Below are 18,285 nucleotides of genomic sequence, written 5' to 3' on the forward strand. Positions count from 1 at the left end.
GAAACCTTGTGCTAGTTTGAAGCAGGCTAGAACGTTTTGGTAAGAAAAACTAGATCATAGGCTGCGAAAGGAAAACATTGGTGATGTCTCCTCCCCTCAGAGTCTCGCTGAAGAAGAATGTAAACATTAGATAACACTTTCACCATTTTTTGTTTTCACTTTCTGACTGGCTTCAGACTCAGCTGCAGCTTCCTAACCTCACTGCCACTAACCTTGCTTCTTAACCTCTTGGCTGAACCTCTTTTTTTTTTCCTTAGGACTGGGGTAAGGTTGAGAGGGGCAGGGGGAAGGTGCAGGGGTTGTTGAGAGCCCCTCCTGGGGACTCAGGTTTCTGGGAGGGGAGTTTTGTTTCTGTATTACCTTTTACCTTGTATATTTCTGTATATAACTGTATATACTGTAAATATCTGCTTGTATATTGTGCTAACTGTAAATAAATAGCTTCATTTATATTCCCAGAGCCCGACTGATTTAGCTGGGTGTTTCTTAAAGTGTGGGGGGGCGGATAACACCTAAACCACCACAAACCTACACTGAGTTCACTAGGAAACAAACAGGTTTTGAAAATGGAAAATCCACAGAGGAAATAAAGCAGATGTCTCCAAAGGATTGTGTATAATTACAAGCACTCAGTAAGTGTCATGCGGTCCTCTCATGTTGATGTAATCATCTTTCCCTACACAGTGTATGAAACAATTTCATTTTATGGGGCAGTGAAGAAAATTACTGTTTTAGTTTTGCACAGTAGTTCCTACTGAGACCAGTATAGTGAAAATGTGATGTTTATTTAGCACACAATGGCCACATGGGAGAAATGCTACTTCCTATCCGAGTTCTATTGCACAGCTTAGCTCTGTAGGATTTGGGAAGCAAGTTAGGATGCAGTGAGCTTGCAAGTGAGTTTGTTCCCTTCTGATGACAACAAGACAGTTCTGTGTGTCTTCACCTATTCAGACCTCCAGCTGCTGTGAATCAACAGATAGAAATCAGGTCTGAGCAGGTGGTGAGCAAAGACACTAGCAGGCACTAGATAGTTCTCACAGATGGAGAGGGTGGTCTATTGGAAGAATGAGCCTCACATGTCTTTTCTTTAATGCCCACACTTTCTTCTCTAAATTAGTTTATTTCCTCATTTAGAATACATTTTCTCCATAAGAATATATATAAGGACCCATAACAAATTCGTTGCAAAATTTAGTTATGGAACTTATGTAATTAGTCTGTGACTAGGAGAAGAGAGGATATTTTTGACTACCTGGCAATGCAGCCTTCTTGCCTCCATTTTTAATTTTAGGTAAAAGCAAAGGGTTGGTTTGTTTTTTTTTTTTTTAAATGCATTTTTGGTCACCATTAAAGCAGTATAAGAGTTTCTGTGTCAATATATTTTTATTAGCTTTCACACAGTAAGTCCTACATTTTAAATTTCTAATGCAGGAAAAATATGGAACTGAATAATTTGAACATCTTATTTACACTGGTGGCATGAGAGAAAACTAAGGGAAAAAAAAGCTCAACCCTTAATATATGAGGCTTTCATTCAACACAAGGAGGTTGGCAGAACTGGTACAAATTGTCAAAACACGATGTCACTGCATTTGACTTTTTCAGTTAAAATGGTTCAATGCAGAATATTTGTTCATATATATCTATGGCTACTAGCAAATTGTTGCTAAGTAATAAAGTTGCTATGCAAGAGCCATTGAACAAGTCAACCTTGTTTGTTCAAATGGGCACAAGTTTGAAGAAAGTTCCCTGACATGAACAATTATCTGAAGATTCTTCAGATGAAATACCATTTCTCTGTGTTTGCATTTACATTTCACCTGGGGATGACACTTAAGGAAGAAAATATTCTCTCTTAGGAATATGTAGATGAAAGAACACTTCCCACATAGTGGACTAAAAGAGTTAGATAATTTATTTGAAAGTTTGGAATGGACTTCCATTCTGGTTAGTAGCAGTTAACTTCCGGTAGACTCTTTGATCCATGTTAAACAAGCAGCAACTCTCTCTCAGTGACATTATTCCCCAGGCTTTGGAAGGAACTGGTTTTCAGTAGGATTTGTGTATGTGTTTTGGTTTGGTTTTTTTTTTCAGATGTAGAACTAGTTAAAAGACCACTAAAACGTTAGTCTGCTTTTTAACCTAAAAAGTTGCCAAGTCTAACTTGTTTTAATGTCTCAGACATATTTGAACAGTCCCTGTGCTGTTATCGCCAGGCTTAGCAAAAGGCTAAAAGCTAAAGGGACAGGAAGAGTGAACTTCTCCTATGTTCTCACTTATTTGTCCTCAAACTCATTGGTGCTGGTGTGGTTGCTAATTGCATAGCAGCCATGAAAAGTTAAGAATTAGGTTGCAGGGATCTCCAATTATGTTAAAGATGCTGAAATTGCTTCATATTTATTTGGAGCAAGCTAATATGTCTAACTATATCCTCTCCTATTACTATCCATATTCTTCTGCCATGCATCAAGGAAGAAGAGCTAGTGTAAAACCAGAACCTACTGTAGAACTAGGATGTCTTTTGCAGGAACTCTTAATTTCTCACAGGTTTTTACTTGTCAGCAAACACCTCTCAACTGCCAAATCTTTCCACCTCACTCAGTGCAGGGATTTGGGCTGTTAAACCCTTTCTGGATGTATTTTCTCAAATACCCAGAGTTAACTGCAATTTTGCATGATTGTTTTAATCTTCCTGCAAAAATCCTGTCTCAGATTGACACAGTTTGAATACGTTATATATAATTTGAAATTTCCAAATAACCCAAGAATTATCACAGGTGTTTTCTCATGCAGCACTCAGTGACTAAAATAAAACAAAGAAATGCTTGTGATTTTCTGCAGAGATGGAAGAATTCTCCAGACCTGTCAGTGAAGCAGCTTTCATAGCTGAATTAATTTACAAATTACTGAAATAATAATAATAAAACTGGCAACTTAGAATGTATTCCACCAGCCACAGCCATTACACTTTGACATTCTGTGATAGGAATTAGAAACAGATGATGATGTGTGACATATTTGAAAAGGTATGTAGTTAGTTTAGGATGTAATTTATACTTTTTTTTTTTTTTTTTTGTTGTTGTTAATCAAATAGTCTTATTCCATTCTTTGGTACACCACTGAAAACAATCAGCTTATTGTAAGCTTATACACTGATATCTAACATGTGAGTTTTCAATTTAATTGAGACTTTATGTCTTTATTTGTACAGTTAGCCTCAGTGTTGCCCCAGAAACCACAAACTCAAAAAGAAAATAGAAGAAGCATATGAGAAAGGTTATTAGACCTCTTTTTCTTCTAGTATAGCAACTATTTAAGTTGTATGTTTTTGTGTAGTTAGTACCTACATATGACACCAAGCTAGGAGCAGGTGTTGATCTGTTGGAAGGTAGGAGAGCCCTGCAGAGGGACCTGGACAGGCTGGATGGGTGGGCAGAGGCCAATGGGATGAGGTTTAACAAGGCCAAGTGCAGGGTTCTACACTTTGGCCACAACAACCCCAAACAGCTCTACAGGCTGGGGACTGAGTGGCTGGAGAGCAGCCAGGAGGAAAAGGACCTGGGGGTACTGATAGATAGTAAGCTGAAGATGAGCCAGCAGTGTGCCCACGTGGCCAAGAGAGCCAATGGCATCCTGGCCTGCATCAGGAACAGTGTGGCCAGCAGGAAAAGGGAGGTTATTCTTCCCCTGTACTCAGCACTGCTCAGACCACACCTTGAGTGCTGTGTCCAGTTCTGGGCTCCTCAATTCAAGAGAGATGTTGAGGTGCTGGAACGTGTCCAGAGAAGGGCAACAAAGCTGGTGAGGGGCCTGGAGCACAAACCCTATGAGGAGAGGCTGAGGGAGCTGGGGTTGTTTAGCCTGGAGAAGAGGAGGCTCAGGGGTGACCTCATTGCTGTCTACAACTACCTGAAGGGAGGTTGTAGCCAGGTAGGGGGTGGCCTCTTCTCCCAGGCAACCAGCAACAGAACAAGCGGACACAGTCTCAAGTTGTGCTGGGGTAGATATAGGCTGGATGTTAGGAGGAAGTTCTGGACAGAGAGAGTGATTGCCATTGGAATGGGCTGCCCAGGGAGGTGGTGGAGGCACCGTCCCTGGGGGTCTTCAAGAAAAGACTGGAAGAGTCACTTAGTGCCATGGTCTAGTTGATTGGATAGGGCTGGGTGCTAGGTTGGCCTGGATGATCTTGGAGGTCTCTTCCAACCTGGTTGATTCTATGATTCTATGATACATAGGCTTACATAGAAATTCAGACATTTTTTTTTAATGTTCTCTGAAATGCTTGCACAGTCCTTTAACATGCAAACTACATCTACATGGTAAAGAAATTCCATGAAGTTACAAAACGCAGTCAGATATACTAGAATTTTGAAGTTTAAACCACTTCTACAGTGTTAAATCACTGTAAAAAAACCCCAAACAACCCAAAATTATTGCATATGTGCAACATCTCTTGGGGGGGGGGGGGGGGGCGGGAGAGAGATAGGAGGTTACTTTTCAAAGTTAATTAAATTTCTCCTCATAAATACGCTCCAGCTGTCCTCATCTTGTTTTTATAACAAGAACTTTTAAAGTTCAAATAATGTCTAAGCATACCTTAGGCTACATGTGGCATGCTGATATATGTCTATAGTCTTACTCAGTAGAAATTGCAGATATCATACAGATAACCGTACTCTCAAAGTTAACTTCAACGAGCCAACATGCTGCTTTTTAAATAATGGTCTTGGTAACCTCCCTGTGTGAAATTTTCTCACTTTCAAAATGATTTAGCAGTGTGCTTCACCAATTTTGAATAAAAGTCTTGAAATGAGCCACTAGAGGGCATGGATTCCTCTCCTCCTCAAGAAAGTCAAACTTTTGTGCTCTTAATGTTCTTAGGACTAATTATGTTGTTTGCTACAGAAAACATTTCAAAAGAAACTAAACTTGAAGGTCAGAGCTGAGTAGAAAGGAGTCTGTGATTATTATACAAAGTTAAGGCATAATCTGAGGTCAAACCATCATGTCACTCTTGATGAAAAACACTTAAGACAACCTTTACTGTAAATGTCTGCACTATAGTAACTGGAAATAAAAAGCATAAATGGCAAAATATGGAAACAGTACAATGTAAGTGTTTAGTTTGGTCTTTAGTAGTGAAACGAAATGCTATTTAAAGAAATGAAGAGGAATGAATAGACAGTAGTAGTCTTTACCACACTACTGAGAAAAAGTCATGGACAGAGAATATTTCATGGTAGCTACCTAGTAAACTTTTTGCATAAGTGTGTAGTTCCAGTTCTGTGAAATGGAACTCTTACACATAGTAAATATGTGCAGATATATTTCATGTTTGGGATTACTGGGGAGAGGGAAGTCATTGTAGAACAATAAAATAAATAAAATACTGCTTACCCCAATTGGCTGAGGGCAGATGGTGGCATGTTATGTAGGTGCTGCTGTTGCCAGCCAGTCACAGAGCCAAGATGAAGAGCACTGGCTGTATTAAACCCAGAGAGAGATGATATATCTGCACTACTCAGAGAATATTCTAGAGTTGAAGACAGAAAAGACAATAATTAAAAAGAAATTAAAGAGGAAGCAATTAAACAAAAACTAGCATTGCAATTTTCACTTCACTTTATAACCCTTTTAATTTTAATTACATCAATCACATTATGTTGCAGCAGAAAAAGCAGACTTCCCTCTTCACTCATTTACTTGGGAGCAAATAATGCACTAATAATTATTATGTAATTTGGCAGGGCTTGCCTGAATATGGAAGATAAAAAGCATTCTTAGGCTGTATATCCACCATAACTACAGATGCCCTCTCACAAAGACTTGAAAAACATAATATTTTGGCTATAGCCTTCCCTGAAGAAGCCAACAGGCAGCTCATACATGAGCAGTGCACACATTCTCCAAGAGCACTGGATCTATATGGCAGCATGCTCAGCAACGTGCAATGGAAAGTGGAATGGATCTATTCAGGTTTCCTTTCTAGTCTCTTCCTGGGAAGCTCTGATAACCCACAAAAGTCACTGGGTTCTGTTTTGAAGTGGCTTGCTCCCACTACCTTTATGATTTCATGAAGTTACATTGAACTCCATGAAATTACCTGTGGTATTAAGAGGGTTAAGAATTGTCTCTTAAGTTACAAATAGTATCAAAGTCAACAGAAGAAAGCTACCAAAGCAGTTTTCCATTTGAACAAAACCACTAAGTTTTCAATAGCTACGTCTTGAGTTAGTGGCAGATACACAATAAATACAGTGCAAATTATGTCAGCTATAAATTTTTCAGTTTCTCTCAGTGAACTTTACCTAGTTCATTAGTACTGAGACAGACAATTGTCAGCATCTTGCTCCCACCCCCAGCCTTTACATCTTGCACCCATACTCACCAGTACCATATGTTGTTGAGATGGCTGATGGGTATCCTCCCATCCCTTGCCCTGGTAGAGTAGGAGTTGCTACGGAAACCACTGGAGTAGCCAATGACTGAGCAGACTGGGAGTTATTTATCCTCTGATTCTTTTAAAGTAAGTAAAATAAACATATTATTGATGCAATTTTAAGTCATATGAGTGTATTAGCTTTCTGGGTGTGTTTTGTGCATGAGAAATACAGGCTGATACAAATTTCTAGAAATTAATCATTTAACATGTGGCTTTTATGAACTCTGCCAACCTTATCATTTGCAAGCCTTCAAGAGACCAGTTGTCACCATAGCAACCCATTACATCAGTATCTCCTAGGTAACTGAACTAGTAACAAGTAAGGCTGCTTTTATTGTGGGCAGAAGAACAGATAGTGTGAAAAACTAATGAAATACGTAAACTCTGTTCCCAGTGTTTTCCTTTCCTCTCGGACACAAACACACACACACACACACACACACACACACACACACAAATTAAAAAAAAAAAGAAAGTAAACCAACAAACAAACAAACAAAAAACCCCAACCAAACCACAACAACAACAACAACAAAAGGAAAGAAAAAAGCCAAACTCAGCTGTAATGGATTTTACGCTTTGGAAGGGACGGGCATTTGGAGATGGCTGAACATTGGACTCTTACCAGCAGATGGTGCTCTGACTACTTCGTTTTCCTGCATCAACCAAACTTCGAGAGTTCGGTAGCACAGCAGTTAGACGCTTATCTTTTAATACCGGGGTACTAAAATGTTGCTCTTTAAAAATTGCACTACAGAACTCTAATCCAGGTGGGATAAAATGCCCAGAGAGCCACCAAAACAATGTCATACAGTCGCACAGTCAACAGCATCAATTTGCACCCTCTTGAAGCACCAGTGGCAAGAAAGTTTTGTTCTGGCATGTGTAATCTGAAATGTGCAATAATTGCACTTGACCTTCCATACAGCCATACTTAAAAAATCTCGATGATATTTTTGTTCACATAATAGTCATGTCAAAGTTTTCAATTTTATTTCAACCAACACTTCACCTACACAAGTATCAATCACACACAGCAACTGATTTTGCTTTCCATGTTATTAAGATGAACATCACTACCACTTACCAGAAGCAGATCAACATCCTCAGACTGAGTGCATAGGAAAGGAGCATTAAAAATTAGTGAATATAAATATTTACCAGGACGCAGGTTTCTAGCCTAGGGAATAGCTTTGTCTGTTAGGGGCAGCAAGGTGGACACTTTCTGAGCATAGTTTGGCAAAATAACAATTCACAGATCTCTTTGTCCTTCTGATGGGATGTTTGTCTCCATAGTGAGGACAATCTATCCAGTTTTCAGTACAAGACTTTCTTTAAGAATTTATTACTTCTTTCACAGCCCCAGTGACTGCAGACTGTGTTGCTATACCTGGTTTCAGGAGACCTGACCATACACAGAATCCCTTGGAAAGTATCAGTTTTAAGGACCTTGGAATAAATCATTTGATGCAGACAGCCTGTCACTGCCTTAGTTGACTTTGAGCATTGTCCTGCAGGAGACTATTTGTTACTCAACCTCTAAGAAGGCAGCATCACATTTATGGGGGGGGAGTTTTCATTTGATGTTCAAACTTATTACGTGTCACGCTGAAGTAGTCAAACTGGAATTTGTTTTAATAGTATTTGTTACATAATGGGAAAATGTATTGATAGTGTCACTGAAATTTACCATCAAGATACTTTTTAAATTAAGCTCACTTTTGATGTTAAATAACTCATGGAAGATTTACTTGTCGCCACTAACTAACTTCTGGAAGTGGACAAGATATGCATATGACACCTTCATGACTCAACTTCCTAGCGTAATAGCCTACCTAAATTTTGTTAACCTTGGCAAGACACCGAGCAGTTTCATACTTCTTTTTTTATCCTTCTCTATCATTTTACGATGTCCTGTTTGGCCTTAGCAGTCCAGAGTGCCAGAGTTCAAATTAATTTAATTGTAGTCAACCTGCCTTCTCCTGAGAATCTATGTGGCTAAATATTTAAGAAAAAAAGAGTAGGTTAGGAATACTCAGCATTAAACTTAGCCTTTATAATAAATCCAGGAAAGGCTTTTCCAGCTACTAGGAAAGAGATTGCAGAAGTTTAGACTCTGCAGGACATAGTTCCTATGTTGCAACTCAGTAGAAAAAAAGGAGGAAGTAAGTAAGATTCCATATTTGAACAGGCTCTGCCTACATCCTCAGCTTGATGTCAAGCCTTAGGATTAGAGCAAACAAGCAGGAATCTGCAGTTATTTTGCTGATTTTACTTGCTTGAGTAGGCCTTGAAACATGTCTTATCTGAAGAAGATTAGGGGAAAAAAAGAGAGAAAAAAAAGGAAACTGCTTTGAAAATGCATTACCACTGATGGCATTGTATTCTTGCTGCCAGGTGGAATAAGCACACGGAGATCTGGTTTACGGTTGTTCATTCCCAAATTCATTGGAGGCGGAGATTTTGCTTGCATATTCTTGTTCAAATTGCCAGGTGAGACCAGCAGACCTGGTGAGTTGCGGGGATTGCCATATCCATTCCCTGTTTAGGAAGAAGGAAAGAAGGAAAGAGAGAGAAAGTGAGAAAGTGAGAAAGAAAGAAAGAAAGAAAGAAAGAAAGAAAGAAAGAAAGAAAGAAAGAAAGAAAGAAAGAAAGAAAGAAAGAAAGAAAGAGAATGAAGGAAATAAATTAAAAACTCCAATGTACTTCTTAAGACTAAGCACCATAAATGTCAAATAAAGTCAATGTAAATACCTGTGTTGTGCAGTGCGTATTTATAGGAAAACACAACAGATGCCATATTTAGAAGAACTGCTCTTCAAATGCTTTGTCTTAAGGCAGGGGACATCTCCAGTGATGTGCTGAAATCAACTTGACGACACAACTATGTTTACAGCTCTGTAGTATATAGCACAATACATATAGTGTGTGCTTAGAGCTGCCAAGATCTTTGCTTTACAAGAGAAATTCAGGAAATCTTACGGCTGAAAAAACTTCAAAGCTATACTCTGTTTCTTGACAACTATGGAGGATTCTGCCTTGCCTGACTCAGCCCTTTCCAGGTCATGATTTTGTTTTGTTTTTAAACAAAGCACGAGTATTGCAAAGCTATAATTTCCAGAAAAGGCAGGAGGAGGACTAGTTAGATTCTTAAATGTTTTGGCTCTCTTTCACCACACTTTTTGGACCTGATTCTGTCAACACTAAAGTCAATAGGAACAAGAGCATAACCTTATTTGGGAAATAACACTGTATCTTTCATCTTCATCTCTCTGCTGCTTTCTGCAGGTCCCAGGAACAATTCTGACAAGCAAATGCTTCACTTGCCTTTTTCAGAAAAGGGTTTCCTTCTCTCACCATGTAGTACATGTGTGCTAGGGGAGACTTTCTGTTCTATGCTCATCTTTTGTTTAAAGCTTGGAAGCTGTGACACACAACCTAGAAACAATGTAGGCAGATGAAGCAGTGAATGTGGCACAGTTCTATGAGATGTGAAACCCCGGACCCTCAGATTTCCTGAAAGAACATAAATGGATTATGGAACTAAATTTGATGAAGTCTGTGAGGTGGGCATAAAAACGACAGTACAGCTTGTTAAGATAACAAAATGTGTCCAAGCATGACTAACATTAATTCATGCTTTTATTCTGCAAGCACATCAGCTAATTGTATTTATCAGATCAGCAAATCCATGGGAAAAAAAATCTGTCAAAGCTGCTAAATTACAAAAACACCACTTCAGGCTCTGAAGGACTGAGCTGTGAATACAAGGCTTTAGACACAGGAGAAGTAGCACAGAATGCTTGACACAAAATTGGTGAGGTACATTTCATCACTGGCCTGTCCTGGCTTATTTATTCTCATGCTTGTTTTACTATAATGATTTCCCAAGCTGTGGCAGAAAAGGAATTAAGATGAAAAACTTTAAAAACACTCAGATCACTTCAGAGATTTTGTATTTATATTTGTAGCTAATTTTGTTATTTATTTTCTTAATAACATCTTACAGTTAGTGAGATAAAATGAGTCAATGAAAAAAAAGAAGTCTGTTTTACACTTATCAAGCTAAAATAGCCGAAACACTGTCAAGAAATTTCCATTTTGTGTCAGTAGGCTTTTATTTTAAGCGAACAATTGCTCTCAACATGGATTTCCTTCATATTATGCTCTAATTAATGCTATGTGTTCCTAGAGGCAACGAAATTAGGCAAGGCATTTTGAATCTACAACAACATTTTCTTCTAGAAACTACAGAGCCTTTAAAAAACTGAATATTGAAAACTGAACAACACAGAGACGAAACTGAAGCATGAGTATCTCCGGTGCTGTTTTCAGACAGGAGCTATTTTACCAACAGGAAGCAAAGCTGCCTGGTGAAATCTGTTGTATGACAAGTGTTTGTTCAGAGGGTGAAAATGAAGCTGTCTGAAGAAGCAGTGTGGCTTTTTTAGTTTTACAATATTCAGCTTAAGATATTTAACAAAAAGAGCGTGAACTGAAATCTATTTCTCTTTTTATAGTTGGGATTTTCTGGGAATAGAAACCCTTATGAGAGAGCTATTTTCTAGATAAGATTTACTTACCATAAATGTTAAAAATCATGAGAAAGAATGCATCTGTCTAAAACCTTACTCTTCAGAAACTGACATTTGTATTATTTACCTCCTGATGTAGAATATTTTGAACAGCAATAACATTTCCTCACATTTATATTTTTAGAACATCATATTATTTTTAAGAACTACTGCAATCTTCTCTTTACCAGTAGATTTCTGCTGTTCATGGCATATTAGGCCAGCTAGCATTTTGGAGCCATATAATAACCATTCCTCTTTCCAGCCACCAAAATGTTATTCTTTTGGTATAGTGTGGATTTAGGAATGTAAGACTGTGGACCTTAAACCAATGACACAGAAACCCATCATTTGAAAATCAATGATGAATGCATGCATGTGGTCTGCAGTTAAAAGGAGCCTGCATTTAAACCAGCTCTTTAAACCGTATCCTCTTTACTCAGAAAGCTGTGGCCTGCTCTGAGGCAGCTGTCCCACCTTCAGATAAATCTGCCAAAGAGAATGGCCTCATTTACATTCAGAGGAAAAAAAAGGGGGGAAAAAAAGTATAAGACTTCTAATATACAAATTAAACCTTCCTTCATCCTATACTTTAAAATTATGCTCTGCCTGGACAATTATCAATTTAGATGTGACTGTATGCAGAACATCGCATTCCGCTATCCACTTGAAAGCGCAAAAATTACATGTCATGTATGAATGGATTTCCTGATTATAGATTATAAGAAAATGAAAACCAGATGGATTTTAGAGTGAGTTGGCTTTACATTTTTATTTGGTTAAAAGCTTTTTTTTTTTTTTTTTTTTTTCTGGAACAGAACATTTTTTAAACATTATGGATGTAACTCGCAATGTACATTGGAAATAAAAGCAGTAGTTGCACAAGTTTTAAGTGGTGTATGTCAGAATTTGTAAATTCACAGCATTCTCAATTCAAAAATTTTCAGAGAGAATTATTTTTCCTCATGACTCAAAAGTATAAAAATATTTTACACAGGAAAGAGTTCATTTCTATACAGAGCTGATGGAGCAGCACGTGTCATTGAAATGCAGTGCCAGACTTTGTATTTGGGCTAACGGCAGAATATAAAGACAAATGCTTTCTGAGCATAGATTGCTCTTCTTGGGCATGTTCCCACATTCTGCATTAGGCACAAGTGCCATTGACTTTAGAAGGAATTCTGCCCAAGTACTGACTGCACAATTAAGCTCTGCAATATCACTTCTTAAAAACATCCAGAAAGGTTATTTTTGCTCACCAGTAGTTGATCAGTGAAAAACAATTATTATTTAAAGAAAAAGTTTACTCATGAAAAGCTGTGGTTTGAGCTATGCTACAAATTCATGTACTACTGTCTTAAATGGTCACTTTAACGTTTTAGGAATTTAAGGTTAATAGTAACCCTCAAGTTTATTCAAAACATGAGGGATATTTCTTCTCCTCTTCCATCTTCTAGCAGTACCACTTGTACCTTACATACACTTTCAGTCACTGGTGTTACAAAGGTAGTAGTTGCAAAGTGGCTGCAATTATTGATGTTCTTACAGTTACAGTATTAAGTCAGTACTGAGCATTTAAGCCAGGAATTTTCTACATGTTAAGGTATCACAAATGAGGAGGGAACAATTTCTTTTCTGTGTAACTGAATTTTCTGGAACAGCACTGTCATAATTTAAAGTCCTGAGAAAGCTGGGAAAAAATGTATTTTGTTTTCTCTAAGTTTTGAAGCTGTCATGTACCTACTTTTTTTCTTTTTAATTTGTGACATCAAAAATACAGTGAATGAAAGAATTTCTAAGGTAGTCCTAGAAGAATGAAGAACAAGACACACAATTTATATGCCCTTCCTTTGATCATTTACGCTAATGCTTTTTCACTGACCATATGGGTTAAGAATTTACAAGATCTTTAGGAACCTGTAATGTCTAACTCCTGTCAATTTTAAAAGGAAGAGAGCTTTCACATTCTCAAAGGAGTTTCAACAAATATTAATGATCATTTCAAGCTTCCAACAAATCTGTGTCCTTACCTGTGGAAATTACCATATTTTTTCCAGGAAGAGTATGAATATTCTATTTCATGAAGGACTCCTGATTCTTACTGGGTTATATCAAACATACATCTCATAAAAACGACATGACTGACCATCAAGTCTCTCAAAAAGAATGTTAAATGTAAAATGCATCTATATAAACACAAGAGACAACCATGCTGGAATTTACCTGCACACACACACACACACACACATATATATAAAATAGTCAATGCACTAAGAGACATTTCGCTAAATTTACACCCAGTTTTGCAGTCTATGCTCAGTTCATATTCCCACTCTCTGGAGGAATGGTAACTGTTCTCAGTAGCAACTAAAAGGCAACAAAAGGATGCCTTTTCTCTGTTATACCTTATGTATAAATTTGGTTGTGTCAGTGCATAAGTACTGTTGGAACAGGATATGGTTTACCATCCAGACAAAACCAATATCAATAATATAGCACTAATGCCAGCAAGCTGTATGGGATGCTGTATACCTGAGCAATCTTTCAAAAGTAGGTAACTGATAGTTCTTAACTCACACGTTGCATGCTAGTCATGACGTCTATTAACTGCAACGGTAAAAGGAAACCAATCTGCAGATATGCTCCCCTAGAAGCATGAAAATCTTTCTATTAAAGTATTTCCCCATTCCCACAATGTTACACTGGTGGACCTTCATTACTGAATTACTGGGTGTCGGCTCACACAGATGTGGTGTGTTATTAGACCTAGTGCCTTTGTGTGAAGAATTCTCAAACCTCTTGTGAAACATCAGCTGCTTTTTGCACTGAAACAAGGTTCAAGTGCTGTGAACACATAGATATTTGGAAGAAGGGGAAGAGAATGAGAAGCAAGCTACCTCAACAAATCTTTGTTGCAGTTTTAGAAACCAAGCACTAAGATATGATGTATGTAAAAATATAGAGACTCCAACAAGAAATGACTCCAAAATGAAGCTGGTATCCTGGTATCTAAATCATTTATTCTTGACAATCAGTGTGTGTAACTCCTAATGGGAAATTCTTGGTTTTTGAAGTCTAAAGAAGTAAAAAGGGGGTTTAGTAGCAATACAGTTGCCCTGTATCGGAAAGAAAAACAAGATTTGTGAATCAGAAGAATACTGCTAATACTGCAGGCAATTTAGTTGCACATGGAAAGCCACCTGCATTGGGACTGCACAAAGCTGAAAGTTTCACTGTGCATCTCATTTCATGATTCTTGGTGTTAGTGAAACCTCACTTGGGAAACCAGGCAAATCCCCGTGGCTTCCACTGTAGCACAGGCAAATAGACTCATCAAATTTCCCAAGGAAAACTGTGTGCATGGTTATGGGTATACTATGAAGAAAGTGATTTCTCCGTAGTGTGGCTCACATATTTCAGTGCTGCAATGTTCTTGGGCTGGTTCAAGTATTTAGGTTACATACTGAGGCAGTATGTGTTTTACTGCTAAATCTTGTGTTTAGATTAACTGTCCTGATTCAGATGCTCACATGTGGGCTGGTGTCCTGGGCCATCCTCATCCCCATTAAGACTGATGTTTGGGTTTGGGTGTGCCCCAGCTGCCCCTCTTAGACCCATGCTCCCTGGCTGGGGCAGTGGGATGAGTTCTGGATGTGAAGCCCTGCCCTGCCACCTCCCTGCCCTGCCAACTCCAGGAACCCCTGCTATATCCTGAGTCAAGTGTGTCATGATGGCATGTTCCTCATCATGGAAGAACTTAAGTCCAGTTCCTCCTCTTCAAATCTTGCTGAGTATGGCAAGCAACCTTAAAGAACAGTTCACATGGATGAAGTAGTCAAAGTGATTTCTAACCCTTGGGCTAGTGCCATATAAAATTTGGAACATCCTTACCATCTGCCCTTTGCAGAGTATCTGCAGGTGCACACAACTCTTGCTGAAAAAGGACACTTGTGTGCTGTACTGTAGCAGATGGACTCAGACTTCCTTTAGGAAAGAGATGACGTGTCTCAGGCAGAAGCTCAAAGTAGAGAAGCAGCTCTTTGGCCACTTAACAACATGGATCACATTACAAAATACATTTCTGGAAATTTAAGGACATTCCATGAATTTAGGAGGGTAGAAATATGAGACATTTTTTCAGCCCAGTGGAGAAGTAGATGAGTTTATTTAGACGTAAAATGAAAGGCCACAAGAACAGAAACCTGACCTGTGTATCACAGACCATTACACTTCATGCAAATACTTGACTGCTGAGTCAAGTGTGTAACTAAGTACACGGCAAACTAACACGATCACCAGCACTGTGGTTAAGTTTTGTTGCTATAATAAGATCTGTATTTAAATGTTTATAAAGTAGTTTTTGCATTAAGTATTCTCCCACTTCAGTCTAGGAGTTCATATCTTAACAAAATAAGCATAAATGTGGCACCTAACTGGCTGCAGACTTAGGCTGTGGTTACCTATATGAGGAACTCTGAGAAAACCTTCAAAACTCTTCTACTGCAGTTAAGTTTTCCAAGTTGCAGGCAGACATTCCAGCACATCCCTGGACAACCTTTTGAACAGGGATATGACACAGTGAGGGTCTGCCACAAAATATACACTGCCACAAGTGGGAGTGCTCTTCCTTCCTCCAGGATAATCAACCTTATTCCCCTCATTTTAGCTCAGCATGGGAGTAATAGAAGATGTAAGTCCAGGCCTTGTTTATGAGTGTTTAATTTTATAGTACAGTTACTATTATCCATATGGTTATATTCTTATATTGTCTCATTATAGCGCTTTGGTAATTCTTTAATGGTACTTCATTTCAGGAATCTCAGAACATGCAGCTTTAATGCAGAAACAATATCTTTCCTAAATCTTAACTTCTAATTGTGATGATTCATTTACTTCCACAACATATTTTTTTTTTCTAACAGGGTTATTTATCAATAGCTATGCTCATCTCAGAACCCATATATTTCAAGTTATCATGTTTGGTTTGACATTTCACATAATCAGCACAGTAACTAAGTTGTAATTATTGAGAGTGATCCCCTAAGAAAATCATACAATGGTCTTCAGTTTTGCGCTGGATAATTATCACACATCTGCAGTTCAAACACATGGCACACTGCACAGTGAACATAAGGACTATATTCCTGATGAACACTGTATTCCTGAAAGCTCTGAGTTTTTGAGGTCCAAACAGAATGTCAGGGCTCAGAGAGTCACTTAAAATTGTCTTACGATGGAAAAAACCTCCCACTCTGTCCCTGCCCTTGCCCTTGTAGCAGCTACCATGAGAAGCAGGCTCAGTGTGATTCCCCTGACCATGTGTAGTGCTCCTCCTTCACTCTCTGCTCACATTTACAAGGGTCAATCCATGCACTAGAAATGCAGTCCTCTTCCACACTAAGGTTTTGTCTAACAGGAGAGGTCATCGTTAAAAATCAAGTGTTCTTTTCAATGATGCTCATCTGAAAAATCTTGTACAACAGCTTTTCTGAAAATCTTGCAGTAAGTGGCACAGTCTTGACCCCTTCCACTCATCTTTACTCATCTGAGATAATCCCCTCACCAAAATATGTTTCCAGGACTTAGCTAGCTGCTTATGATTTAATTTTTATTCCAGGAAAACAATTAAATAATGCATATTAGGATCACGCGTGCAGCTTCCTTTATTTTGTATACTAGCTGAAAATATTCTCCATTCTAGTTCTGTTTATGCAAAAATTTAAGAGTATTTTTTAATTCTTTTTTTTTTTAATGTGCTGTTCTAGAGACACAAGGAAAAAAAAAAAAAAAACACTTCTGTCAGAGAGAAAACTCCATTACTGAAAAATACAAGATATATAAAATAAAGATATGACCCTGGGAAGAATAAAGGACTTATATCTCTCTCTATCTGAGTAAGTGTCTTTGACAAACCATGTGCTTTTAAGAAATTATATTTATTTTTTTTTTGGGTTCTTGAAATCTACTTCAGGAAAAATGCCTTATTTTTATTAAAAATGAGAAATATTTCAAGACAAGAAGTAATTCCAAGTAGAAACTGAAATCATTATTTGAAAATATATTTTCTTGCTTCCCCACATTTTCATAAACATGTAGCTATGTTGTTGATTTTTGCTAAATGCACAGTTATGGAACATGAAGATTGTATCATTTAAAATCCGGTGTCAGGAAAGTTTCAGGACTACATCTACTAAACACAAGTGATACATGTATTTCTGATGTGCCCATGTTATTAGAACAGATATGCAGAGAAGAGAAGAGTGTTTTGTCATAGAAAAAGCTGCTTAGATTGGTTTTGAAATTTAGGCAGATGCAAAGTAACTAACCCATCCCTGTCTGTGCTGGCTTTTATTTCTGGGAGACTGCTTCAACAATAAAATCAACTTGTAAGAGATTTGGAAAACAAATGGCATTTATGTCTTGAATATCTTAATTGGGGAAATCATCTTAAAACTTAAAGGGCCACATTAACTTAAGACTGCCAGAAGCTTCCTGGCTGCAGTCCCAGCTTCAAGTTTAAAAGCATTTCTTGCTTGCTTTCTCAGAGCATTCCAAATCTAGCAGGCATCAAGTGTCTCTTTCAGGATTCAGGACAGGCATTAAGTCCAGTTATTTGTAAATTTATGATGCCTTCATGTGTTTTCTGACTTTAAAGAAGAATATGTATTGCAGCATGCAACAGAAGGAAGTGTGGTGCCTTAATGAACAAGAACGCAGACAAACCCCCCCCCCCCCCGCCCAACCCACAAAACAGTGAAATCCCTGTCTCGCTGAAGTAAAGCATAAAATTCCCCTACACTTCACTAGGAAAAGAATATTATCTAAAGAATCCAGATTATTCTTGAGGAACATTTGAAACTGCTTGTCATAAAGAGAAAGAAGTCAATCACGCCTGTCTTTAAAATCCCACTTACAAGGAACCACATTTTGTATGATTCACTTAATTGTTCATTACATGTGAACTTAGGGCTTTCTCCCTTTCAATCCTTTCAAGCTGTCTTTTTATAAATACAAATATTGAGACACTGTTGATTAGAGAGATGATGAGACAGAGAATAACTAAATAAATTACTAAGTCAACACTTACACAACTGATGAAAATCAAGCAAAGGCCAAATTTTCACAGAATTTCATTGAGGTCTACAGGAATATCTTCATCAGCAAGAGGCCACATGAGCTAGCTGAAAATACATGCCTCCAACCTTTGCATATGACACTCAGTCAAGTTTTTTTTTTTTTTTTTAATATTACACCTTTAAAACTTAT

The 18,285-nt window shown here is 37.9% G+C and overlaps 1 protein-coding gene across 6 annotated transcripts in view; it reads right to left on the reverse strand.

Moving 5' to 3' along the window:
* MEF2C (myocyte enhancer factor 2C) overlaps window positions 1-18,285 on the reverse strand; it is a 131,724-nt gene that overhangs the window by 10,298 nt on the left and 103,141 nt on the right. For 4 of the 6 annotated variants that reach the window (XM_064140601.1, XM_064140597.1, XM_064140598.1 and 1 more), the window contains exons 7-10: window positions 8,814-8,986; window positions 7,533-7,556; window positions 6,392-6,521; window positions 5,401-5,536 (exon numbers count right to left, since the gene is read on the reverse strand). In XM_064140601.1, the coding sequence (XP_063996671.1) occupies window positions 5,401-5,536; window positions 6,392-6,521; window positions 7,533-7,556; window positions 8,814-8,986 (463 nt within the window). The remainder of the gene's footprint in view (window positions 1-5,400; window positions 5,537-6,391; window positions 6,522-7,532; window positions 7,557-8,813; window positions 8,987-18,285) is intronic. The other 2 variants (XM_064140602.1, XM_064140600.1) reach the window with 1 other exon arrangement.

Source organism: Pogoniulus pusillus, chromosome Z, assembly GCF_015220805.1.
Source record: "Pogoniulus pusillus isolate bPogPus1 chromosome Z, bPogPus1.pri, whole genome shotgun sequence".
Classification (NCBI taxonomy): Eukaryota; Metazoa; Chordata; class Aves; order Piciformes; family Lybiidae; genus Pogoniulus; species Pogoniulus pusillus.